Raw genomic sequence first — 24,931 nt, forward strand, 5'->3', positions numbered from 1 at the left:
GATTCGAAGGGACCCTAACGAGCCAATGCCCAGGATGTGCAGGTGTGCAGCCGATAGAGGAGGTCCTTCAAGGGCGCGTGACCGAGTTCTACCTGACACCCGCGAGCCGAAAGACACGTCATTGAACTTGAAATGACAGCGCACCAGAACACGTTTGCGATCCGAAAATCGGCCTGAACGAATGCGCTTTCTCCGAAGATAACGGAGAAATGTTTGGATAGACTCTTACTTTACGTGGTGGGGTTTTGGAAAAGTGGTGTTGGAAGTGTTGCGGCGTGGTCGAAACACCAAGGGTTCGGGAAGAGCGACGCGACGAGGGTCATAACAACGGGGTCTGAGGCTGGAACTTCATGTTGATTCAGTGGCGATTACCTGAAGAAAAGGCAAACTCGAAAATGGACTAAAGTCTGGCCCGTTTCAAGGCTGTGGGCGTTGGCAAGTCTCCTTTCTTTGAGGCAGTGAGACAGAGGTCGAACGCGTCAACTATGACTATGTTCAACTTTGAGGCAGTGAGATATGTTGGATGGTTTAGCAATGGCTAATGTCACAGACTATCCCTCAAGAAGAAAAGGCATCTGCCTAGAGAAGGCGAACGACGCGCGACCCCAGAACAGGTGGAGCGCGCGGTGGTCGAGGCGGATCAGAGGCTCAAGGTCAAGGGACGATGAGATGGGGGATTTGCGAAGCGAACAGCAGACGTGGAACACCCCCAACAAAGCCAACGTACAACTGCCAAACCTCGCCCAGTCAGCTCGCGGCATTAGTCTACCAGCAGATCACAAATTCAACGCATAATACTTAATCCTTCCTAAATAGGAATGGAGGATTTCGGGTTCGTTGTTGATCTGGCGGGCGCGTGTCGGATTCGGAAGCGACTACAAATAGCAAGAGGCCCCGCAGCGCGATCGGGCCCTTCCAACCAAGTGACTTTGAAAAGCAGACACCACATCGCCCCGTTAATCGATTTTCTCTGCTGTACTCTCGCTGCAAGCATCAGATATCCGTCCATACCGCCATCCAAGTAAACATCTTCAGCCATGCCTCCCAAGAAGTCTACCACCGCTGCTCCCAAGAAGACGGCCGCTGCCGCCGCCGCGCCTGCGCATGGCTCCTATATTGGTATGTATCTCCACGCCGCGCTGTCGCATTGCGATCGCGCGTGCTGCATCGTGTTCGCCGGCCAATACTGACTAGTTTCATCAGATATGGTAAAGGATGCTATCATCAAGGTCAGTCTATGTTCTCAGGCGCATCACGACCCCCGCACCTGGTCTCGCGGCGCCTACCCCCCAACATGAGCGCGAAGCACAACAAAGCTTGTTCGCGCTCTGTTACCTGTTTGAACACTTTCGCTGACTTGCTCTACGCACGGTACAGCTCAAAGAACGTAATGGATCAAGGTTAGTCACCCCCTGGGAAGCTCATTGCGTGCTTCCGTCTGAACCCGCTTAAGTGCACATCACTGACACGCGTTTGCGCAGCCGTCAAGCTATCCAGAAGTACATCAAGGCCAACAACAAGATCGGCAATGTCTCCGACACTGCCTTCAAGGGCCACGTCAACCGTGCCATCACCTCGGGTGAGGAGAAGGGTGACTTCTCGCGTCCCAAGGGTACGTACCTGTCTCTAGCCTCACTGCTGTCGTACCATCGACGCGTTGAAGCATGCCTCGTGTGACAAACCTTACTAACACCCCACTAGGTGCCTCAGGAACTGTGAAGCTCGCAAAGAAGGAGGCCAAGCCCGCCGCCGCCCCAGCAGCGAAGAAGGCCGAGCCCAAGACCGAGAAGAAGATCGTCGAGAAGAAGGCAGCACCAGCAAAGAAGGCCACCGCCACCGTACGTATCCCCCGCTCACTCTCCTCCCACCCACACTAACCCAGCACGCAGAAGGCAAAGGCCACCACCACTACCACCAAGAAAGCTGCCGCTCCCAAGAAGACCACCACAGCAAAGGCAGCAGCACCAAAGAAGACCGCCGCAGCACCAAAGCCCAAAGCCAATGCCAGCAAGCCCCGCAAGACCGCCGCTGCACCCGCCGTCGAGGAATCAGTGTCCCGCGTCCTCGGCAAGACCAAGTCCGGCCGCGTCACCAAGACCACAGCGCCCGCTGCACCCAAGGCTACGAAGAAGGCTGCAGCACCAAAGAAGAAGACGGCTGCTGCTGCGACGAAGAAAGCCACGCCTAAGAAGGCGACACCCAAGAAGGCTACGCCAAAGAAGGCATGAGCTTGAGGAGACGTTTTTCTTGTTCGTATGTGTACCTTTCTCTACCGAGACCCCCCTGAAGGGGGCTTGTATGTGATATCCCCCTTTTCTCTCTCTCTCTCAATGATGGCTGGGCTGGGCTGGTGTGGGCGGTATGGTTAGCTGGGCGTTTATCTGAGGCGCCGTGTATATCTCTCTTTGTTATTTATCTGTGGCGGGCCTTTTCAGTTAGAAAGGGGCGCGGGGTTCGTTTCGACGTGATGTCATCGTCTGCATGAGCAATTGCAAAAGATTTTAATTTCAAAAGACTGGTCTACTGCGTGCGTGCGTGATGTGATGTGGTGATGGTGGTTGACGCGATGTTCTTGACGCGTCCTGATATCCATGGCCGCGCCACACGCGTTGAGCTTTCCCGGCGAGTGCTCGAGCAATACTGTCATGCTCCTGCACTCGTTCAGCGCGAAGACTCCGGTGTCTTTGACTGCACTTTGCCCCGGATGTCCCACTGCTTCCCTCCTCCGAGATCAGACGCGTATCAAAGTGGTGTCAAAACAAAGCGCGTCTCACGTGGGAAAGGCCGCATCCGGTCCACAAGTGCTGGCCAAATCGAGGGACGGGCCGACCAAACTTTACACACCGGCCTATGTGTAATGGCTAATTGGGAGTAATTTGATTCCGGAAGCTGTGTAGGGTCAGGGTCCGTTGCTGACTTTGTTACGAACAAAGGATCAAGTGTCTGTCATTGTCAAGATGATGATTCCAAAACGGCAGTGTTGTAGTGTACACCTGTTCTCAACTTCACATGAACCAAGAGAAGACGCAATGTAGGTAGGTGTGCCGTATTACTTTCATTCTTTCATTTGTGTGCTATATAGATACAATCCCATCGGCATTCAGCCGTCATTCCATCCAAATCCCAGCTCAAATTGAGCCTTCTCATTCTCGTTCTCCGCGACTTTTCGCGTCATATGCAAGTCATTAAACCCAAGCGCCCTGAATGCAAATATTTATCGTTCTCGTGGCGCACAAAGGCTGGCCAAAACCAAAAAGGGTATGTAAAACGTTTTCTCTAGTTCGAAGTGAAGCGAAGAAAACAGGCCAAAAACGCTTCGGTGCCCAAAATATCAATCTTCGTTATAAACAACTGGTTCTTATTTTCTGTTCCTCATCATGATTTGCCCGTGCCGCATTAGTCATTGTCGGTGAGGCGGTCGAGAACAATGATGCTAAGAATCATGACGAGCAACCCGATGGTTACTATTATGAGCAGGACGAAGCCGAACCAGCCGAGTACCATGGCGGATGTGCCGACGCCAGACTTGACGCTGCCGTTGCCCAGGTCTTGCGCTATCGTGGCTGCTGCGACAGACGCGGTGTGTTGCCAGAGGACGGAGACGAGCACGAAGATGGAGGAGATGAAGATGAGCGCGAGAGCGACTTGCGAGACGGGTCTTGAGGGGAAGGGCTTGACGTCGACGTCGGAGCCGGTTTGCTCGTCGCGCTCCTCGTGCCAGCCGGGGAAGGTGGCGAGGAGAACGAAGGTGAAGAATGCGAGGATGATGGCGACGATGAGGAGGTAGGGGAAGACGACGGCGTCCTTGAAGGTTGCTGCGACCCAGACGAGGTTGAGGGGGTCTTGGTCGACGTTCAGGTTGTCGACGAGTGCGGTGGCGTTGTTGGAGCAAATGTAGCCACCGCCGTCTCTGTTGATGCAGATACCGAAGTATCCGACGCGCACACCGAGCTGCGCATTTCCGACAATGTTTGCGATGGCTTGCGTGACGCCGGGGTCGACCTGTTCGGGCGCATAGGCGGGTGTGTACTTTTCATACCATAGCGAGATGAGGAAGATGCCGGGAATGAGTGGTGATGTGGATGAGCATCCTGCGAGTAATAGTGCTGATTGCTGTTAGTCGCGCTCCGAGTGCAATGCATCTTCTCAACTTACATAGTAGAATGATAGCGATTGCTATTAATACCATGAGCACATGGTGGAAGCCGAGAAACGGAACAAGCCCTGGAAGAATTGTCAGTGTGCATTCCTTCTACCATCGACACGTGGTACTCACGTTGCATGCTAACGGCGAACTTGAGGTTCGCCATTGTGTGTGTCTGTCGTCTCTAGTCGTACTCGAATGGGTGTTCGGATCCCTGCGCCCTCAGAGGGCCGGGAGGGAGGTGCGAAAGAATGCACTCAGGCGTTGGCTGATGGTCGTGTCGCACTCAAAGAATGTATGAGACGGCGAGCAATTGGCGGAGGCCCAAAGATGGCAGCGGAATGAGTTCAATGTTCGCGTGGCCGAGTCTTGGGTAGCTCTTGCAGCTTCGGACGGAATGTAAACTGCGACGGATTTGGTCAGATGTCTCCTGTTGCTCAGAAAAGCGAGTGGTGGTTGGATTGAGGGTGGTTGCTTAGAATGTGTCTCTCTCTTCGTGCTGCAGCCCCAATACTTTTGGTCTCGTTGGAAATAATGAGGTTGGGGCGGTGGCTGGAACTGAGAGGCTGGGACGCCCGACTAAACAAAGTGTCCCCCTAGCAACCAACCGGGGGCCGTACGTCACAGCCTCAACCACCAATCAGCGCAAATCGGAGATTTTATTTCTAGAAAAGCAGGGCTCGTTCCTGCATTAGCATGGCCCGGCCGAGATGCACTCCAGCCTCTTCCATTCCCATAGCGACGTGGCAGCTTGTCTGCGGAGCCGTCCTTAATGTCGCGACCGCCCCTTTGCCTGCCAAGGAGTTCGAACGGCTTTGCGCGTATTCTCGACCACGTTTAATGCGCCTAGACTACCGTCGCGTCGCGTGCCAGCACACTGTACTCACCGATGGTTTGCAGAGACGTGGTGCCTTACCGCGATTGCATCCGTTTTCTTTCCATTCAGGTGCCCGACCGCGACTTGACGGCTCGGAAGGCCAGACTCCCGCGACTGAACCGGCATCCCCGAGCTCAAGTTCCAGAAAAAGTGGGATACGGCAGCCTCGCAATCTTACACCTATACATCGCACTCTCGATCTGTGCTGTTTCCGAGACGTGCCAGCAAACTGATGCAAATTTCGAGAGATACTCGCGGCTTCATATTGCCGTCTTCTTTCTCTTCAAAGGTGTTGTAGCTGTCTGGGTGGTCATCTGTATCCAGCTTGATCTGCAGCTTGAGAGCCAGGGTCAGCCAGGCGATGGCAGTCGATGTTGCGAAGCTCATCTGGCGCCCCAACGGACTGCGCAGCTTGGACTACAGCCGCCTACTTCCCGGCGACTTGCCAGTCAACGTCGAGACGTGCAAAAAGCGTTCACGGTAAGGACCCTGAGGCTTGTCCCTCGAGTGAGCTGGTGAATGCCATACAAGACCTTGTAGACCCAATCTGATCCTGACCTACTTCTTTGACAAGAAAGATGCGAGGGTCTGTTATGTGCAGTGCGAAGCCCGAGATGAGAGCAACTCAATTCGAGTGTTACTAAGCATCTCGAAGAATAGCTCATCGTTACACATGGTCCGCTCACCTGGACGAGTCGAAGAATCCCACACACGTGATTTACGTCATTCTTACACAGATACACGACCGAACACGCTTCTGTCGTGCAGATTGTCTTCATGTCACTCTAAAATTAAGCTTGTTTTGGCGTTGCCGCTGCGAGCCATGTGGGGATGACGTCACGCACGTGGATTGGCTCCCTGAAGTTGGAATGCAGGGTCCTCGATATCTGCCCCACCTGTCAAGCTTCAAGCTCGAAGTCTACGCAGGAACGATGGTTCACTGCAGATACAGACTGTGCTCTGATAGACCTCTATTCATAGTCTGTGAGTCTCTGAGGTCGACAACCGTGTGCCCACCTACTGGACACTCCACGTCACCATCCACAGACATCCACCAGCGGCACTCCTCAATCCAGATAACAGAAAGTGCTGCTGACCTACCTTTGCCCAAACCCCTGCGTTCGCTTCCCAGAGTCTCCATCACAATGCAAACACGCGAATAAAGCGACCCAATGGCATGCTTGCCGGAAATCTCGATCCTAGAACCGCAGGCAACATGACGAAAGCCGTTACGTCGGTCGTCACAAGCGCTGCACACGTAAACGCTCCTGCTTTGATATCAAGCAAGCAGTCACGAGCATGACGTAGCTTCTCACTGCTCGAGGTGCATATAAACATCTTCTCCAGCCCAGACGAATTCATCTACACCATCAACCTCATCAACAGCCAACACTTCACTCCCTATCAACTAAACCTAAACAAACCTACCAACCAAACACATCAACCAACCTCCATCATGTCCGAAGCATTCCGCAAAGACTTCCACACCAAGGCCGGCGAGAAAATGGTACCTCTTTCCTCCTCCCCCCTCTCCCTCACTCACCCATCTAACCCCCTCATCAGACTCCCGACTCCTCCAAATCCTCCTTCCAGAAGGCCAAAGAGGGCGTCACCGGCGGCGCAGACAAGATCGCCCGCGGCGCGCAGCCTGACCACAGCAAGTCAACCACACAAGAGGTGTCGGACAAGTTTGGGCGCAGCAAGGACGAGACTGTCCACGGCGGATCCAAGGAGGGCTTCATGGACAAGACGAAGCATGCGTTGGGGATGGACAAGACGACGAGACATGACCACGTCTAAGTCGGAGAGGAGGGATGGAGGGGAGGAGTGATACCATTTTGAGCAGAATGAATTAATGAAATGAACTTTGACATGATTGACATATGGGATGAATGATCTTTGAACACGTGTGTTGTGGAATTCATGTGAATGCTGTCCTGCTAGGGATGTTGGGTAGAATACGGTTAAGTCATAAAGTCGACGTGTTCGATTCTACTCATCTCTAGTATCTATCATGCATCCCGCATACTCAAACGCTCTGCCACGTAATCCCAAACGTCTGCTTATGATCTCCTCCAGCATACACCGTCTCCTGCGTACTCCCCTTGGCCACATTATCCGCGCTCCAATTCTGATTCCCGCCGACCGCTAGATTGCCATCCGCGCTTGTGAATCCCGTGCCAGAAGTGACGCTACCATCACAGCTCAGCGCGCCAGCAACAATACCGCACTTGCCCTTTGACGAAGTAAGCGTGAACCCGTTATCTACACTCGTGGCGGTGAAGGTCGCGCAGGTGCCGGTCGTGTACCACGTGCCCTTGCCGATGATGCAGCCCTGCTTCGCGCCGTTGATCACGACATTGAGGAAGCCTTTGCCGCTGAAGGGCGTGCCGGGCGGGGAGGTAGATGTAGGCTGCGGAGCGCCGGAGGTAGCTGTTGTGGTAGGCTTCGTGCCACCGCCGTTCTTGGGCAGGTATTTGATGCCGGTCTGCGGGCAGGTAGACTTGGTGCCGTCGGGGTCCGAGGGGACGAATTCGCCAGTCTGCAGGGGGCCGCGCACATCGTAGTGGTACCAGATTTCATTCAGGGCGCCGGATTTGCAGCCGAGGGTGACTTCGACGCCGGGACGGTTTACGGCGAGCGCGGCCTGGATGGCGGAGAAGGTGTATGTTTTGCTCGTGCTGGGCTCGATGCCGGCGGCTTTGAGCCATTGGTAGGATGGGAGTCCTTTGTACAAGTCCACAGCTTTCTGGAAGTAGTCGACGACTTCTTCGGTGGGTTTGTGGTCGTTGTAGCAGTTGGGTTCGAGAGTGCTGATGCAGGTGCCGTGCTTGGCCCACTCGTGGTACCAGAAGGACTCGTCGTTGCCTTGGTAGTCTTTCCAATATGTGGACATATATGAGAGGAGGTCGTTCGCGCCGAAGGAGGTCAGGATCGCGGAGATGTTGGTGTAGGCGCGAGACGGGTCGCAGTTTGCGTCGTATGTGCCATCGCATCGATCGGGCCTGTAGAGTCAGTACATAGTCTATAATGAAAAGGTATCGCCCAAACATACGATGAAAGGGGATGGAGCGTCCAGCTATCATCCGGTCCAGTTGGTGGGTTTGTATCCCAGAACTGCGTCTGCAGAATCTGACCGCCCGGCGCATTGAAGCAGCACAAATTCTCTACCACGGTCGTGTTGTGGCAGCTCAACTGCGGCGCATCGCACTGTTGCGTGAAGGTACCGCGAACACCCTGTCCACCAAGCAGCACTTGGGCGCCACCAAAAGCAAGCTTGCTGAGAGTTCTGAGAGAAGGCATGTTTGTCGTCTGTGGAGCGACATCTCTCAGGGCATCCGCCGCGTTATGTACACCCTCCTTGGCCGCATCGATCCACATGGCGGGCATATCCACTGAACTCCCTCCTACTCCTTTGAGCAAAGCAAGGTATGACAAGCTCGTCAAGCTTCACGGGTAGATCCCTCCCGCAGCGGCGACTCTTATTGCACGCCTTCACGTTGCGATGTGTGATTCGTTGCGTCGGAATACACTCCTGCCGTATGCGGAAGGTGGGAGGTCTAGTCTACCGAAAGTCGCCTCTTAATAGACGGCGTAGATGCAGGAGAGATGTCGGCGGAGGATATCGAGTGGTCAACAAGAGTGCAGTGCTACGGAGCGACCGAGGGACGGTTCATTTAAGAGGTATGAAAGGGTCGAAGACCTCAGCCACTCAGGGCGCAGCTCTAGGCATCACGCTTTCAGTGGTCACGCAGGGCCGTGTTTGAAGCATGTTGCCGGATGATGAAGATCGCCTGGGTCGACGACCAGTTAGATGTACAGGTGACGGGTGTGCTTTAGGCACGTGAAGCTGTGCCTGACTGCCCAGGGTGAAGCGGCGACAAGGACCCTGCGTCTTATCAGTGGAGATCCGGACGGAACAGGTATCGCGCCATCTGCGTTTCGGACGTGGCCGCCGCACTGCCACTAGGCACGTCACGAGTGGCTGCTATCGATGATGCGGTCAATGTGTTATGGAGTGAAGATGCACGTAGAAGAAGGTTCGGGTCTATCAAATGTGACTGTCCGTCGAAACAGAGACAGATGCAGTTATGCTTTCATTGGTGATCGATGGTTAAGCAACGATCGTGCTCAATTCGAGCATGTGTGGAGTGGAGTAGCCATCCACCCATGGCATCATATCGTACTCCCAGGTATCATTTTTATCCTTCCGACCTTGATGATGCGTGAAAATGTTGAAATATGCCAACCATATCCTTTTGTTGAATGTTATCCTCTAAACTCCAGGTGCGCCAATGCAGAAGACGAAACGAGACGTTTAGATGGGAAGAGGGAAGGTAACGGCCCACGCGGCAATTTCCTTCTTCAGGCTGTTGATCTCCTCAACCTCGCCAGATGCAACCTTGGCCTTGAAGTCCTTGAGCTTGTTGTTGTCCTTGGGCAACTCGCCCTGGATCTTCTTGCACATCTCGACGCACTTGTTGATGTAGCCGGCAATCTTCTTGAAGTCGTCCTCGCCGAGACCTCTTGAGGTCATGGCGGGCGCACCGATACGGATACCCATGGGTGATAGCGCGCTCTTGTCGCCGGGTGTGGTGTTCTTGTTGCAGGCGATGTTGACCTGCTCGAGCACAGCCTCAACACGCGCACCGTCGAGGGCGAAGGGCTTGAGGTCGATGAGGACCATGTGGTTGTCTGTGCCGTCGGTGACGAGCTTGAAGCCAAGCTCCTTGAAGGTGACCTCGAGCTGCTTGGCGTTCTTGATGACCTGCTGCTGGTAAAGCTTGAAGTCCTCGGTCTGAGCCTGCTTGAGCGCGACTGCAAGCGCAGTGATGGTGTGGTTGTGGGGTCCACCCTGGTGACCAGGGAACACGGAGAAGTTGATGGGTCCCTCGAGATCGTACAGGGTCTCCTTGCCGGTCTTCGCGTCGGTCTTGCGGACGCCCTTGCGGAAGAAGATCATGGCACCACGGGGTCCACGGAGAGACTTGTGGGTGGTGGTTGTGACAATATCGCAGTATGGGAAGGGCGACTTGTTAACGCCAGCGGCGACGAGTCCAGAAATGTGTGCCATGTCCATCATCAGGTAGCATCCGACCTTGTCGGCAATCTCGCGCATGCGGGCGTAGTCGATCTCACGGCAGTAGGCAGAGGTTCCAGCGACGAGGACCTTGGGGCGGTACATGAGGGCATTCTGCTCGAGCTGGTCGTAGTCGATGATGCCGGTGTCGAGGTTCACGCGGTAAGGGAAGGTCTCGAAGTATGTGGAGACGGCAGAGATCCTGTAGTCTGTCAGCGATCGCTCTTCATCTAAAGGGACTCTGGTATACGCACTTCCTCTGCGGTGTCTGGTATCCGTGGCTCAAATGTCCGCCGTGGGGCAGATCAAGACCCATGAGCCTGTCGTGTGGGCGCATGATGGCCTGGTAGACCTGGAGGTTGGCTGGGCTGCCGCTCAAGCACTGGACGTTCACACCCCACTTCTCTGCATCCAGACCGAAGGCCTCGAGAGCGCGCTTCTGGCACAGCAGCTCAATGGCGTCGATGTGCTCGTTTCCGCCGTAGTAGCGGGCACCGGGGTAGCCCTCGGAGTACTTGTTGGACATGGGCGAGCCGAGAGCATCGAAGACGGCGCGGGATGTGACATTCTCGGACGCGATGAGGAGGATGGACTCGCGCTGACGCTGAATCTCCTTCTCCTGTTGCACTGGTTAGACGTCTCCGAAGTGCCACATTGAAGTAATCTTACCATGATCTGGGCAACCTCATTGTCCGTGTCCACCAGGGACTTCTCCATGAGCTATCGTGAGTCAATATCATGCGCATCATCACTGTGAGATGCGGGGATGCTTACGTCCTGGTGGGACTTGGGGAGCGCGTAAGTAGACATGATGGATATCAATCGAGCGAATGGTCGAACAAATGACGGAGAAGAGGAAGAGATGGCAAGGAGAGAAGATGGCAGTGAGAGAATTTAAGCCCGTCCAGGCCGTACTCTTTCCCAACCACGCGCCCCTCCAATAATGTACTTTTTTGCGGGACAACACGCGCTATCCCCAATTCGGCTCCGGCCATCGGGCACCGATTCTTCCAATAAGGTCGACAGGTCCGCAGAACCATCGCTGCTTGGCTCCGGCGTGCATGCACTGAGTCGGAGACTTCACGCCGGAAGGATGGTATGTCTGTGTGAGGAGCTTCAGCTTCAGCTTCAGCTCCCAGCTGTGCCCCGTAACACATCCGCTCCCCGCATTTCCCCGCCATCGCCGCCACCACACGTCTAGGTATCGCTGTCTGAAGAGCACCATTCTGAGACACATCACGAGTTTGTCTTATGAATGCACTATGTGTAGCGTCGCATCGTTATCAAGCAGCCGTGCCATGTACATCCCATTGGGTATACCAAACCATGACTGCAGCCCGTGTACATCCGTATGTCCCCGAGTACAGGCTCATGCAAACACCAAACGCCTTGCATCGGTCATATCAACCCAATCCTTCGTGTAGTCGTCCATCAAGCCCGCCCAGTAACGTAATCCTTGTTCTCGATCGTAACACTCTTCGTCTGTACCAATGTCAGCTTACATACCATGCTATACTTTGTGATGAGATGACTTACCATGTGGTTGACCTTGTATACACCCACTAATCTACTTGCAAGCTCAAACATGTTGTTGCGCAAAGAAATAACGATGAACTGCGCGTTCTTCGTCCTCTCCTTGATGTAGCTGGCCACGATACTTACGTTCCTGAAGTCGAGAGCAGCATCGATCTCGTCCATGACATAAAGCGGAGTCGGCTTGTAATGATGTAGAGCAAACACCAAAGCAAGGGATGAAAGAGTCTTCTCACCACCCGACAAGTTGCTGATGTTCTTCCATGACTTCTTGGGCGGCATGACGGAGAATTGGATGCCTTCGCTGAAAGGATCAAAGGTATCGACGAGTTCCAGCTCGGCGTTGCCACCCATGGTGATCATTTGGTACATCTCCTTGAGACGAGCGGTGATGATACTGAAACCTTCCATGAAGCCGTACAATCTTAGCTCTCGAAGCTCGTTGCATTTCCGCTTTGCGGCATCACGAGCGGCCAAGGCTTCGTTGAGATCGGCAGATCGAGCCTCATGCTCCTCGACACGCCTACGGTATTCGGCGAGAACAGCGAGGTCGACCTGCGTAGACTCATTCTTCTTTTCGAGCTGCGCGATCTCATCCTTGAGGTTGGCTTTGGACATGTCTTGCAGCTCGTCCTTGCTGTAAGAGGGAAGGCCTTCGCCACCTTCTTGTTCTTCGCCAAGATCTGAAATGTTCTGGTACGTGAGTTTGCTTAGCTTGTCGTGGAAATATGCTTGCTTCTTCTGGAACTCGTTCAGGCTCTTCGTGGCCTCTTCGAGCTTGTTTCGCATTTCAATTTCGACAGCGCGAGACTCGTTGATCTCTGCGGTCTTTTCGTCGAGTTCCTTCTTGACGGCTTGAAGCTCCTCTTTGCGTGTCTCGAGCACATCCTGGGCTTCTTCGGCCTGCTGCCTGATGCCAGAAACGTCACTCTGCTGAGACGCCATGTCGTCCTCAACCTTCTCTGCTTCAACCGCCAGCTTGTCAAGCTCTTTGATTGCGTCGTTGTGGGCTTTCTCATGCTTGGCGCGCTGCTTCTCCTCCTTGGACTTGGAGATTTCTGCGTTAGAAGACTGCTCGGTAAGGGTGTCAATCTGTTGCTTGAGGCCGTCAACCTTTGCTTTCTGGCTTCGCAGCTTAACACCTCCAATCTCCATGATCTTGTCTTGCAAAGCCTTGATCTCAGCTTCGACATCAGCGGTCTCTGAGCGCAACTTCGCAACTTCCTTCTCCATGGTTGCAATCGTCTTCTCCAAGGTTGAGACACGGCCCTTGTCTGACTTGACCGACGCCTTCTCGCTGCTCAACTCTTTGATGCGGCGCTGCGAGTCGGCGATGTTGCGATCGTAGCTGTCTATTTCAAGCGCAAGTTTCTGCGCTTTTGTGTCGAGCTCAGGTATCTGCTGGCTCAAGTCGCGTAGCGTGGTCTCGAGTTGCCTCAACTCTTGCTGGAATTCTGCAAAGGTTTGCTCAAGTGTGTCGCGATCTTGCTCAAGCTTGCTGACCTGATCCTTCGAAACGTCCGAGGCTAGCTTGGAGGACATCTTACCCTTGACGACACTCTTGCCACCACCGCTCATGGTACCAGCAGTATCAATGAGCTTGCCGTCAAGCGTGACAACTCGCCAACGTTTCGCGCCGTACGCAATGCGATCCGCTTGAGTAAGGTCCTGGGCGACCAGAGTATTGGTGAGCACTTGGAAGAAGGCGGGGCGGAACCTTTCGTCTTTTGGCTTGACAAGATCGAACAGACGGGGTACGTTCTCTGGTGTCTGGACGGGCGACATGTCGCGCTTTGCCAGACGATCAAGCAATATGAAGTTGGCACGGCCGAGGTTATTCTTCCGAAGGTACTCGATGCACTGTTGTCCAGACTCTACAGTGTCTACGACCATGTTGTCGAGTTGCGGGCAAGCAGTGGAGATTGCGATATCGTATTTCTGGTCGATTGCGCCCAGATTGCCGAGTCGGCCATGGAATCCATCGATACGACCAGATTCCTTCAGGCGCATAAGACCAGCAAGAACGTTGCCTTGAGTCTGGGCTGACGAGAGGCTAGCGCGAGCTTCATCAGCTTTGGCTCGGGCACCAGAGAGCTTTGACCGCAGTGCAGGCTCTTTTTGTGTGAGATCTTCGATGTTGGCTTGTACTTTCTGAGCCTCCTTCTCGACCCGTTTCTTCTCGGCCCTGCACTCATCTAACTCCGCGGCTTTTGCCTCCTTTGTCTCTTGCAGTGCCTCAATCTTGGCCTCTACATCAGCAATGCCCTTGCTGCCAGCATTCTCGCGCTCACGAAGGATATCCAGCTCACTCTGCGCGACTGCAATTGCGGATTGCTTCTCGTTGATTTTGGCACTCCAAGGCTCCAAAGACTTCTGCTTCGCTGCAATCTCATCTGAGAGGCCTTGCGTCTTGCCCGCTAGGGCGGAGCGCACAGCTTCAAGCTCCTTCTCTTCCACCTTCATGCTTTGCTCGAGCTCAACAATCTCCTCGTTGTAACGCTCAATGTCAGCAGCGTACTGCTTCGCCTGAGTCTCGGCTGCGGACTTGCCGAAGCTGCTTGTCTCGATTGTCTTCTCCAGCTTCTTTTGTTTGCCAGCAAGAAACTTCTTCTTTTCCTCAAATTTGACAGTCTCCTTGTCAATCCTGGCCACTTCCTTCTGGAACTCTTGATTCTGCTTCTCTAGCTGCTCGCACTCCTTAGAGCCCTTCTTGTACTGCCGCTCGAGCTGCTTGATCTCCTCTTCGCTGCCTTGATGCTTTTGGAGCTCTTCGTCGAGTTGAGCCTGCATCTGGCCGACCGATTCGTGGGTGACCTGGATGTGATCATCAAACTCGGAGACGTAGATCTGGTACAGGGTCGATTGCTTCATCGCAAGTTCGTTCTCGTCGCGAATGTATGCCAGCGCCTTGTTCTTCTTGTCTTCCAATCCACTCTTCTCCTTCTCGACGTGTTGCACTCGGTTGTTCTTCTCTTGGCACACCTCGTTCAGCGTTTCCAGCTCGACTACGGACTCTTCGATCGGCGTCTTGTATTTCGATGTGCCGATGATGTCTTCAAGGTATTCGAGGAGGCCATCATCGTGCTCACCCTGGGCCTTGGGCTTCATCTGTGCAATCGACTCAACCTCCCCCTGTAGGATTAGGAAGCGCTTGTGGTCGAGATCCACTCCTCGGTTTTTGAGCAGATTTGTGACAATAGTGAAGGTGGATTCTTTGTTGTTGATGTAGTATTTGCTCGAGTTGTTCTTGAAGGCCCGTCGCGATATGACAAGATTCGTGTCGGGAACAACCTCTGATCCACCACTCGGGAGGTCCTTAACTTCCTGAAAGTGTACCTCAACTTCGCAGAAATCAAGGTCCTGGAATCCAGCCGAGTTGTGAATCAGTGCAGAGAGCTTGCCCTGTCTCATTTTGCTGGCGCGGAAGCCGAAGACAAATAGCAGCGAGTCGATGACATTCGATTTGCCGGAGCCGTTGGGTCCTACTACGGAGGAGAAGGACGCGTGGAATGGCCCAACTTCTTGTCGACCCGCATAGCTCTTGAAGTTTGTCATGACAAGCCAGGTGATGACAGTCCGCTGCTTCGGGGCTGCCGGCTCTTGTAGTGCAGGCATAGCAGCCGCACGCCGCCTTGCCACAATGTCCATTGGCCGCTCGAGCATGGCGGGCTGCGAGCTCAAGTTCTCGACCATTTTGAGTTGTGGTTCCTGTGATGCCTCTGGCTCTGTCTGTGCTTCTGGTATCGGCTTTTCCTCCTTGATCTCAATCTGCGTGACTTCGGCAACTGGCTCGGGAGTAGGCTCTGGTACCGGAGTCTGCGCATTCACTGTGCTCTCAGTTACATCGGCGATTGGTGTTCCTGGGGCATCGGTGTCTTCGCTCGCCTGATCGATTTCTGTCGCTTGCTCGATCTCTGTCACATGCCCGGGTTCAGGCGTTACGGATGGCTCAGGGGTGAGCAGCTGTGAGCTTTCTTCGGGTGCTTCGGGCGCAAGTGACACCCGGGGTTTCCGTCCGCGCTTCTTTGGGACTGTCTTAGAAGGCGAAGCCGGTCGCGCGCTCTCCGGCCCGGGTGTAAACAGCTGCGAGGGCTCGATGGATTCTGTCACGCGCGGCCGCCGCCTGCTTGTGGGCTTTGGTGTGACATTCTCGTCTGCTCCTGCAGCCTTCCGTGGACGTCCTCGCCCCCTACCCTGCTTCAGTGGGGCGGGCGCCGGTGTGAATTCTTCCTCCTCCTCTTGCTTGACCTCTGGGGTAGGTGTCCTGTTTTCCTCCTCGTCTGAGTCGTCGATGACTGGCGCTCTGCTTCGTGTCGCGGCGGCGCGCGTAGACTTCCGGGGCGATTCCGAAGCCATTGTTGCTGTGTTTGGAGGATTAGTAGGCGTGCGCGGAATCGTTGCGGGTTGTTTGCTTGTGTCACCGTCGCATGTTGTTAGTGCTGCTTAGCGTCGCAAACAAACACTCCAAAAACGCGCTAGGCCTGTCAGCACGTGTGATCACCCCGCGTCGACTGCTCGCTCGCGTCTACTAATCATCTTCAACTTTTGCTCGAATTCACTTCATAGTATTCGATGGAGACGACAATGCACAGCTTCATGTTGTATGACTACTGGTGCTTCATTGCCCTACATCCTCTATCCGACCTTCCTAAATAGTCGACCATCATGAATCTCTGTCGGTGGAAGAGGGTATGTCGCTTTCGACTTGACCTGCTCCTCCGTTACTGCTGAGCTTGGTTTCGAGATGGCATCGCTGTCTTTTCGCTTATAGCCTCTGTCGCCACGACTCCGAGTTTGCCGCTTTTGCTTCTCGCAGTCTTCAGTTTCGGTGGCTACGTGCATACTCTTTCGAAATATTAGTCACCGTGATCAAGAGACTCTGAAGGCTACCATGGTAGACATACGTCTGCAAAGTGATCCAGAGTGAGATAATGTACTCTGTTGCGGCATGCGTGCTCTTCATCGTCTTTGGGTTGAATGTGCATTGTGGCCTCGGTTTCCTTGTTGTTGTGCAATCCCAGATGTGCTCTCCATTATGCGCCGACAGATCATTATATACTACCGTCTTTCGAATATCATGCATTGAAGGGCATCAAACCGTTGTTCCTGCGCTGCTGTCACTGTTCTGCGCATTCACAAAATTATCTCGGAAGAAATGACAGCAGCGCGAGGTGACCTTACGAACGATTGACTATTCAAAAGAATGATCAAACGCACCCGCGTCAGTCCAGGTTCTGTCCCACATCCGTTCAGTTCATGATTCTCCTCGTAGTTGACAACCTTGAGTAACTGGCGGGATGTGAACCAGCCGGTTCGCACTAGTACCACAGAGGGCAGGCGCGACTCGCTTAAACCCCACCACTGGCCGTATATTCAAGGTCGAACTTTTCCAGTCTCGCCCACCAACCTCGACACTCATTCTAAAGGATCAGAAACGATTGACTACCTCACACACTAGCCATGCGTGAGTATCATCCTTCTGGTCGGCTGCGACAGCCAGGCTAATGAAGTTCAGCTCCCAAGTTCGATCCCTCCGAGGTCAAGGTCATCCACCTCCGTGCGACTGGTGGTGAAGTCGGTGCCTCATCCGCACTCGCCCCCAAGATCGGTCCTCTCGGTCTGTCGCCAAAGAGTACGTTCGCCCGCACAAGCGCAATTCACTAGGGCAGATTGCTAACAAACACCACAGAGGTCGGTGAAGATATCGCCAAGGCCACTGGTGACTGGAAGGGTCTCCGTGTCACTGTCAAGTTGACCATCCAAAACCGTCAAGCCGCCGTCTCCGTCGTTCCCTCCGCATCTTCCCTTGTCATCAAGGCTCTTAAGGAGCCTCCCCGCGACCGCAAGAAGGAGAAGAACATCAAGCACACCAAGAGCATTCCCCTCGATGAGATCATCAGCATTGCCCGCACCATGAGGTTCAAGTCCATGGCCAAGGACCTCAAGGGTACCGTCAAGGAGATCCTCGGAACTGCTTTCTCCACTGGTTGCCAGGTTGACGGCCGTAGCCCCAAGGACATCTCTGATGACATTGAGTCTGGCGAGATTGAGATCCCTGAGGAGTAAACTCTACAGTACTGGACTGTTTCAAAATAATGAAGGAACGACCTGCATAGAGGTGCTACATAGCTGAATGGATGAGATCAATGATACCCAGACTTTACGTCGCGAATGTGTATGCACATCTGTGGGACTGTGAAGTGACTTGTGAACAATTTCCAAAGATGATTCGCGACAACTTTTGACTCACCATCATTGCCACTTTGGACTTGAAATCTGTGAGAAGGTCGCACGTGACTCGATATCCTGCGGGCGTGGCGGCGTGTGAATCTCGCGTCACTCCGGAGCTCCGCGCGTCCCCCAAACGGCGCAGGAAAAACGGTGCAGCTTGCACCACTGCATGTCCAGAATGCTTACAACAAACATATCGATGACAGCAGCATGCGTCGAAAACGATCGGATGAGCTTCCTCGGTTCGTGAACGACAGCGAACGATCACAATTTCGGTGGAATCGTCGATACACATACCCTCCTGGCCAGCTTCATCTTCATCTGCTGGTTCTTCTACCCCTCGCGCAGCAAACCATCTGCAGACGGCGAGACGGCGGTCAACTGGTCCAACTTCGCGTACAGCTTCTACGCAACGGATAGCGCAACCCTTTGTCATGCAGTCCTCCTGGCAGACGCGCTTGTCCGACTAGGCAGCAAGGCAGACCGCGTCCTATTCTACCCCGAGTACTGGGACACGACCATATCCGACTCAAAAGACCGAGATAGTCAATTGCTCGTGTTGGCGCGCGACAAGTACCATGTCAAGCTTCATCCGATCAATCTTCTGACCGTTGGAGGTCGCACCAAAGGTACGCTTCGAGGGTTACACACATCGAGACCCACCCTTCAGAACTGTCACTCTGAGACAACAGCAGGGACACGGCTAACGCGCCTCGCAGATCAATGGACAGGGACATGGGATAAATCCGTCACCAAATTCATGGCGTTCTCGCTTGAGTACTACGACCGCGTTATCGCCCTAGACTCCGACGTCACAGCTTCTGCAACCGCTCGACGAGTTATTCCTCCTCCCAGAGACGCCGATGGCAATGCCGCGCGCATATTGGGCTGACAGCAAACCATGGCCGCTGACGTCTATGCTTATGGTCATTAAGCCGGACCGAAGTGAACTTCGGCAGTTCAAAGACCGCATGACTGGCGGGGGCAACAACATGCTGGTGAACGCACACAGATTTGACATGGAGCTTGTCAACGAGCGCTTCGAGGAGAGCGCGCTTGTCCTGCCCCACAGGCCATATGCTCTGCTGACAGGCGAGTTTAGGCGCCACGATCACTCGGCGTATCTTGGTAATCCTGAGGAGCAGTGGGATGCCGAGAAGGTGTTCAAAGAAGCGAAGATTGTCCATTTCAGCGATTGGCCTCTGCCAAAGCCTTGGATCATGTGGCCATTTGAGGGTCTTCAAGAAATGCAGCCAGACTGTGGCGGTGACAAGGAAAAGACCTGTGCCGAGCGGCGAATATGGAAGCATCTCTACGATGACTTTAGACACCGCCGATTCGAGATCTGCAAGCTGCTGAGTGTTCCCGCACCAGACTGGTATCAGATCAAGGGCGGCGAGCATCCACGTAATGCCACTGAAGGGACTGAACATGCTGCGCCTCACGCCGATGATGCATTGCCTTCTGCGGCGAGGTAAATCGCGATTGGTCTGCCTACATATCATATTACAGGGCCGATAAATCGAATGCTGAATTGGAGTGTACCTGCATGGATGGAATGTTCCACGGATACCCATGACCTGGTGTCAAATTCTCAATGTCGATCTTGGCTGCCGCACCTTCCACGGTCCGATTGCATATGCTTTGCCCGACAGTCCGTCCAACAGCAACGTGAAACACTTACTAGGGGTCTCCATCAGATGGAAGTGGAAATTGCCTGAAGCATTCTCAACGTAATCGTCAACTCGTCATACTCGTCATACGTGCTCCTTTAAGCCAAGAAGATGCAGGGATCTCAGATCCGGACCTTTGAGCATAGCTCATCTCCGCAAGCAATGGTTGAACTTATGCTGTCCGCACAGTTGGTATCGAAGTAGGGCTGTGCATGATGAAACAGTGGATGGGCGAGTGAGCTATTCTAATGCGCAGGCTGTAAGCTAAGCGGCGCCTGCCTCTGCACCTCCGCCACGGCAAACTCAAAATCTCCGATCGCAGGCGCCACTGTGAATCATGCACGCCCTTGACTCGTTCGCATTCTTGACCATATTGAATGAGAAGATGCACGACTGCAAGGCTTCGCGAACTCTGTACAACAGCACCAACACCACAGGGTCCACATTTACCCCGGTCCATCATTCTCACCAGTCACAACGCGCGGATCAAAGTTGCACGAAACAGTGGCAACCGTTTGTTTTAGCGCAAAGGGCCGATCTGCACTCGGGTGGAGAGGACGCTCCAAGAAGCACCGACCATGATGCGTGCGGAAGGCCGTCAGCACTGGGGTTACGGTGGCTGGCTTTACGATGCCGACGATAATGCAAGAGGGCCACAGTGGCATTGCTTCGGGCACATGCACGAGCTGGACTGGTAGGATGAGAGGGGAAGGTGACAGTACGGCACAGCATATGACTGCGGTGCGGCGCGCTGGTGAGTGGGTTTCATGATTGCGGTGCGGAGGCCAGAGGCTCTGTGGGTGCCCGGCGTTCGTTATGCAGCAAGGCTGAGCAAACATTTGACCTATCCCGTTGCAGCATTCGTGAATGGGGGCCCGTCCGCGTGGCTTGATCACCAGTCGGTTAGGGTGAAGTTAGCCTTGGAAGCAGATCCCGGCAAGGTCCCTGTCAATTCATTACCCAGTCGCGCGGCGACCTGAGCTGGACGGTCCTTAAAATATATACCCTCCTTGGCTCCCTTTCATTGCCCGACCCCATTGCTTTCGCACTCGTTGTTGGCATTGTTCGACTGGTCCAACAAATAGGGCGACTCTACAACGTCAGGCTCTTCGTCAGTCCTTCCTTCGCTCACTCACATACACACACAACTACAACATGCATAACTTCATATTGGCCTCTGTGGCCACGGCCTCGGCCTTGTTTGCTAGTCATGTCGACGCCGTGGCTGTGAATCCTCTTCCCAAGCCAGCGAACATGACCTGGGGTAACTCAGGCTGTCTCTCCGTTGGATCTCTTTCACTCGAAGCTCCGGAACATGCGGTCCTATCAGCTGCCTTTGATCGTACCACCAAGTCTATCACTGACCTAAAGTGGGTGCCGCAAGCCATCGAGGCACCGATTCGCCAATTTCAGCCATTCCCCACCCCAGCAGCAGGCTCTAAGAAGAGGCGGTCCAAGAGGCAGTACGGCTCTGGAAACTGCACTTCCACTCTCGGCAAAGTCCAGGTCGAGATTGCGGACACGAGTGCCCAGCTCCAGCATGGCGTTGACGAATCTTACAAGTTGGACGTGACCTCTGATTCGGACAGCATCAAGATCTCAGCCAAGACAGTATACGGTGCTCTCCATGCTATGACTACACTCCAACAGATTGTCATCAATGACGGAACTGGTAACATGATCATCGAGCAGCCCGTCTCCATTGATGACAAGCCTCTGTACCCTGTCCGTGGCATAATGATCGACACTGGCCGCAACTATCTTTCCCCCAAGAAGATCATGGAGCAGATTGACGGCATGTCCCTCTCCAAGCTCAACGTTCTACACTGGCACATGATCGACAACCAGGCCTGGCCCATTGAGATCCAAGCGTTCCCCGAGATGACTGAGGATGCCTACTCAGAGAACGAGATCTTTTCTCAGGACTCCCTCAAGTCACTCATCAGCTATGCTGCTGCCCGTGGTGTCCGCATCATTCCCGAGATCGACATGCCCGGCCATGCCAGCTCCGGATGGAAGCAAATTGACGAGTCTATCCTGACATGCCAGAACAGCTGGTGGTCCAACGACGACTGGCCCAAGCACACGGCTGTGCAGCCCAACCCCGGTCAGCTTGATATCCTCAACAACAAGACTTACGAAGTCACCGCCAAGGTCTACAAGGAGATGGCGACCATCTTCCCCGATAACTGGTTCCACATTGGCGGCGACGAGCTCTTCGCCAACTGCAACAACTTCAGTTCTCTTGGCCTCGCATGGTTCAACTCCGGAAAGTCCATGGGCGACCTCTACCAATACTGGGTCGACAAGGCGATCCCCAACTTCCGCGCCCAAGTTAACAAGACCTTCGTTATGTGGGAAGACGTCAAGCTCTCCGCCGACGTCGCTGCCACCGGCGAAGTCCCCAAGGACATCGTGCTCCAAGCCTGGACCGCCGGCCGCGAGCACATCTCCAACCTCACTTCCCAGGGTTACCGCGTCATCGTGTCATCCTCGGACTTCCTCTACCTCGACTGCGGTAACGGCGGCTACGTCTCCAACGACCCGCGCTACAACGTGCAGATCAACCCCAACGCCACCGACGGCGGCGCAAACTTCAACTGGCTCGGCGCCGGCGGCTCCTGGTGTGCCCCGTACAAGACATGGCAGCGCATCTACGACTACGATTTCACCGCCAACCTTACCGACACCCAGAAGGCGCTCGTCCAGGGCGCCATCGCCCCACTGTTCGGTGAGCAGATCGACGACACTATTCTCAGCCAGAAGATGTGGCCGCGCGCGGCGGCGCTCGCCGAGCTGGTGTGGTCAGGCAACCGTGATGCGAGCGGTAAGAAGAGGACGACGGAGCTCACGCAGCGCATTCTCAACTTTAGGGAGTATTTGCTCGCGAGTGGCGTGCAGGCGGCGCCGTTGATGCCCAAGTACTGTGCGCAGCATCCGCATGAGTGTGATTTGTATCTCGACCAGGATGTGCACAAGGACGCTGCTTAGATGATTGAAACGACGCTATTTGGCACAGGTTGAATCGCTAGAGGGCTGGTTGAAACGAGGTCGTAATGATCTTCTTTATCTTGTTTTGCTTTTACATTTTCTTTCGGAACCTCCTACATATATACCCTTACTGCTTAAAGAAGCTATTTTGATTATGCATTGGACTTGAACCTTTTTGTGAGCGTGTCGTTGTGAAGTTCAATTGTGCCGTCCTGTGCAATAGCGGATAGAATGTGTTTGTTCGAACGTTCTGTGAGCCGTTGCCCGTTTCTTAGTGTTGCATGGTGATGTCAGGCGTAACTGTTAAGCATGGTGAGCTATCCTATAGGACACAATGTCTAACAAGGGGGTGATAAGCATTGAAAATGACAGAATTTAGTGGTTTCTCCAGAGACAACGGTGATCAATATGTCGTTGTGTCCATGTGCTACACCTGCATCAGATACACTGCTGATCTGCATTGTAGGCTTGAACATTTTCTGAATGCAGTCAGCCAGTGCTCCAACGCAACGAACAGAACAACAGGATATGGCAGACTACTCGTTTGATGTGAGTTCACTTCTCCAGGTCTTCTAGAAGTGAAACGGCGTTACTAGAACAAGTTATGTGTCTCAGGTCAGTGAACGCGTGGTTGAATACCTCACCTAATTTGGGCTAGCAAGCGCAGGACTATGAGCCTCTTCTTACAAATAGCTCTGAACCTCTCCCATGTTGTGTGGGTATCTCCACTGTCCTCTCATTCAACCGCTGGAGCCATGTCTTCTATTCCGGATTACTGCAAGCTACAAACTCGGATTGACACTTTTGAGGATGTCCTGCTCCTACCTTGGGCTAGCTCTACTGACACTCTCTTCTCTGCCGAAGACCGTAAACAACAGACCGTTATCAACTTATCCGTGAGTGGGTTTCACTCGAACCCAGCCTCCGAGCAGTTCCCTGGGCAAGTCTTGAGCTGCCATGCCTGCGGAGTCCACCTGCAATCGTCCGATTGGAACAACGAAAGCTTCCAAAACGTCGCCTACATATGTTCCCTCCATAAAAACTCGTGTGTCTACTACCGAATCCCCGACTTCCATGCGGCAGTGCTAGACCAGCAAGACATCCGTGTGTCCGCATTGAGCAAACCTGAGTAATATCCCCTCGCCTTATCCACCACAACCGAAGCTAACGAGCAAGTTACTTCGACTCATTGCCCATCCGGGTATTCGTTGGCTCGCAGCCCAACTTCGAAGAGTTCTCGGTGCACGAGGGCCTCATCTGCCCACGCAGCGAATTCTTCTGCAACTCTGTGAAAGGCCCGTGGAAAGAGTCGGAAGAACGTACCGTCAATTTGTCAGAGAACGAGCCAGATGTGTTTCGCGTCTATCTTAAATACCTTTATGTACGTGTGAGTTCGGCCAAAATGCTGCGCGCTATGCTAATCAGCTGTGGTAGACGGGTACACTTGCGGTCAAAAACGCAGCATGTGGCGGCAATGACGACTCATCTATCGTCGCCGACGAATACGCCACGTTGAGTAAACTCTTCGTACTGGCTGAGAAACTCATGGACGAAGACGGAAAGACCGCGATACTGGCTGCTATATCTGCGCGCTCGCAGGAGCCTTTTTCGGACAAGATCCTCTACTATCCCGCCATCGACTCCGTGCAAATTATCTACGAAGGCACGCCTGAACACAGCCCAGCTCGCAAGCTCCTCGTAACTCTGTACACCAACTTCGTCACCTTCGCTTTCGTCACGGAGAAGTCCGATGCAGTTCCCAAGGACTTTCTCCACGATCTGTCTCTCGGTCTCTTGACTCAGCGCCCTCTGTCCAAGACTCTCAAGGACGTTCTGGATGAGAAAAAGGCTACTGATACGTCTCTACGACTTGCCATGGAAGGGTTAGGATGCGCCGGTGAAGATGTTAAACATGTTCGCAAACAAATGGCCGCGTTGTTGAGGGAGAACACTCAGCTCAAAGCAAATGCTCAACGGGGATTGGTGCATAGTCCCTTCGGCAGTAGCCGCGCTGTGTCGTATGCAACTGACAGTGACTGATCACTATCAGCAATCGATGAATTGGAAATCATATCCGCATGGGCTGTTGAGGTCTGTGTCTCAAATAACTTCAACACACAGCAATGAAGATAGCTTATCACCCATCAAGTAAAACGCGCAGTAATGGCCTTGACACTAGAACACCTCTTTTCGTTCTACTGACTCAGTCGCCTTTTTAGTCATCCAGTCAATATCAGCAGTGTACAAATAGTTGGAAGGACACATTGAAATTCCAACCAAGACGAATCGTGACTCTTTGCGCCGAACGTCAAAGCTGTTGAGCAGCAACAAGCACCTCAGTGGGACCCTATACTACCCAGCCCTCGACTCGATCCAAATCCTATACTCTAGCAAACCGGCCT

At 53.7% G+C, this 24,931-nt stretch overlaps 15 protein-coding genes across 15 annotated transcripts; 10 read left to right on the plus strand and 5 right to left on the minus strand.

The window, feature by feature from the left end:
- Positions 1-485: 485 nt before the first annotated feature.
- On the plus strand, positions 486-668 carry SNOG_12104 (hypothetical protein; the record flags this gene model as incomplete). Its single annotated transcript, XM_001802286.1, has 2 exons — positions 486-509; positions 567-668. 2 exons carry the CDS (start codon positions 486-488, stop codon positions 666-668), a joined length of 126 nt encoding a protein of 41 aa, XP_001802338.1.
- Positions 669-974: 306 nt separating this feature from the next.
- On the plus strand, positions 975-2,513 carry SNOG_12105 (hypothetical protein). Its single transcript, XM_001802287.1, has 6 exons — positions 975-1,119; positions 1,204-1,229; positions 1,378-1,400; positions 1,482-1,612; positions 1,702-1,838; positions 1,890-2,513. The coding sequence occupies exons 1-6, from the start codon at positions 1,038-1,040 to the stop codon at positions 2,226-2,228; spliced, it is 738 nt and encodes a 245-aa protein (XP_001802339.1). The 5' UTR covers positions 975-1,037; the 3' UTR covers positions 2,229-2,513.
- Positions 2,514-3,044: 531 nt separating this feature from the next.
- Positions 3,045-4,383, minus strand: SNOG_12106 (hypothetical protein). The gene is made up of 3 exons (XM_001802288.1): positions 4,277-4,383; positions 4,156-4,224; positions 3,045-4,106 (listed from the first exon to the last, which is right to left on the minus strand). Exons 1-3 carry the CDS (start codon positions 4,308-4,310, stop codon positions 3,397-3,399), a joined length of 813 nt encoding a protein of 270 aa, XP_001802340.1. The 5' UTR covers positions 4,311-4,383; the 3' UTR covers positions 3,045-3,396.
- A 999-nt stretch (positions 4,384-5,382) lies between these two features.
- Positions 5,383-5,665, plus strand: SNOG_12107 (hypothetical protein; the record flags this gene model as incomplete). Its single annotated transcript, XM_001802289.1, has 2 exons — positions 5,383-5,501; positions 5,596-5,665. 2 exons carry the CDS (start codon positions 5,383-5,385, stop codon positions 5,663-5,665), a joined length of 189 nt encoding a protein of 62 aa, XP_001802341.1.
- An 812-nt stretch (positions 5,666-6,477) lies between these two features.
- On the plus strand, positions 6,478-6,821 carry SNOG_12108 (hypothetical protein; the record flags this gene model as incomplete). The annotated part of the gene is made up of 2 exons (XM_001802290.1): positions 6,478-6,528; positions 6,585-6,821. 2 exons carry the CDS (start codon positions 6,478-6,480, stop codon positions 6,819-6,821), a joined length of 288 nt encoding a protein of 95 aa, XP_001802342.1.
- Positions 6,822-7,050: 229 nt separating this feature from the next.
- On the minus strand, positions 7,051-8,411 carry SNOG_12109 (hypothetical protein; the record flags this gene model as incomplete). Its single annotated transcript, XM_001802291.1, has 2 exons — positions 7,051-8,026; positions 8,077-8,411. The coding sequence occupies 2 exons, from the start codon at positions 8,409-8,411 to the stop codon at positions 7,051-7,053; spliced, it is 1,311 nt and encodes a 436-aa protein (XP_001802343.1).
- Positions 8,412-9,077: 666 nt separating this feature from the next.
- SNOG_12110 (hypothetical protein) lies at positions 9,078-10,911 on the minus strand (the record flags this gene model as incomplete). The annotated part of the gene is made up of 4 exons (XM_001802292.1): positions 9,078-10,303; positions 10,356-10,720; positions 10,771-10,821; positions 10,876-10,911. The coding sequence occupies 4 exons, from the start codon at positions 10,909-10,911 to the stop codon at positions 9,340-9,342; spliced, it is 1,416 nt and encodes a 471-aa protein (XP_001802344.1). The 3' UTR covers positions 9,078-9,339.
- Positions 10,912-11,044: 133 nt separating this feature from the next.
- SNOG_12111 (hypothetical protein) lies at positions 11,045-11,302 on the plus strand (the record flags this gene model as incomplete). The annotated part of the gene is made up of 2 exons (XM_001802293.1): positions 11,045-11,197; positions 11,222-11,302. 2 exons carry the CDS (start codon positions 11,045-11,047, stop codon positions 11,300-11,302), a joined length of 234 nt encoding a protein of 77 aa, XP_001802345.1.
- On the minus strand, positions 11,072-15,990 carry SNOG_12112 (hypothetical protein; the record flags this gene model as incomplete). The annotated part of the gene is made up of 3 exons (XM_001802294.1): positions 11,072-11,240; positions 11,481-11,583; positions 11,604-15,990. The coding sequence occupies 3 exons, from the start codon at positions 15,988-15,990 to the stop codon at positions 11,072-11,074; spliced, it is 4,659 nt and encodes a 1,552-aa protein (XP_001802346.1).
- A 279-nt stretch (positions 15,991-16,269) lies between these two features.
- Positions 16,270-16,619, minus strand: SNOG_12113 (hypothetical protein; the record flags this gene model as incomplete). Its single annotated transcript, XM_001802295.1, has 2 exons — positions 16,270-16,479; positions 16,539-16,619. 2 exons carry the CDS (start codon positions 16,617-16,619, stop codon positions 16,270-16,272), a joined length of 291 nt encoding a protein of 96 aa, XP_001802347.1.
- Positions 16,620-17,031: 412 nt separating this feature from the next.
- SNOG_12114 (hypothetical protein) lies at positions 17,032-17,815 on the plus strand. The gene is made up of 3 exons (XM_001802296.1): positions 17,032-17,098; positions 17,150-17,266; positions 17,324-17,815. Exons 1-3 carry the CDS (start codon positions 17,095-17,097, stop codon positions 17,698-17,700), a joined length of 498 nt encoding a protein of 165 aa, XP_001802348.1. The 5' UTR covers positions 17,032-17,094; the 3' UTR covers positions 17,701-17,815.
- A 260-nt stretch (positions 17,816-18,075) lies between these two features.
- Positions 18,076-19,343, plus strand: SNOG_12116 (hypothetical protein; the record flags this gene model as incomplete). Its single annotated transcript, XM_001802297.1, has 3 exons — positions 18,076-18,107; positions 18,175-18,494; positions 18,721-19,343. 3 exons carry the CDS (start codon positions 18,076-18,078, stop codon positions 19,341-19,343), a joined length of 975 nt encoding a protein of 324 aa, XP_001802349.1.
- Positions 19,344-20,168: 825 nt separating this feature from the next.
- Positions 20,169-20,518, plus strand: SNOG_12117 (hypothetical protein; the record flags this gene model as incomplete). The annotated part of the gene is made up of 2 exons (XM_001802298.1): positions 20,169-20,292; positions 20,397-20,518. 2 exons carry the CDS (start codon positions 20,169-20,171, stop codon positions 20,516-20,518), a joined length of 246 nt encoding a protein of 81 aa, XP_001802350.1.
- A 175-nt stretch (positions 20,519-20,693) lies between these two features.
- On the plus strand, positions 20,694-22,529 carry SNOG_12118 (hypothetical protein; the record flags this gene model as incomplete). The annotated part of the gene is made up of 1 exon (XM_001802299.1): positions 20,694-22,529. The coding sequence occupies one exon, from the start codon at positions 20,694-20,696 to the stop codon at positions 22,527-22,529; it is 1,836 nt and encodes a 611-aa protein (XP_001802351.1).
- A 1,545-nt stretch (positions 22,530-24,074) lies between these two features.
- Positions 24,075-24,569, plus strand: SNOG_12119 (hypothetical protein; the record flags this gene model as incomplete). The annotated part of the gene is made up of 1 exon (XM_001802300.1): positions 24,075-24,569. The coding sequence occupies one exon, from the start codon at positions 24,075-24,077 to the stop codon at positions 24,567-24,569; it is 495 nt and encodes a 164-aa protein (XP_001802352.1).
- Positions 24,570-24,931: the final 362 nt, after the last annotated feature.

This window comes from Parastagonospora nodorum, assembly GCF_000146915.1.
Source record: "Parastagonospora nodorum SN15 chromosome Unknown scaffold_21, whole genome shotgun sequence".
Taxonomy (NCBI): domain Eukaryota; kingdom Fungi; phylum Ascomycota; class Dothideomycetes; order Pleosporales; family Phaeosphaeriaceae; genus Parastagonospora; species Parastagonospora nodorum.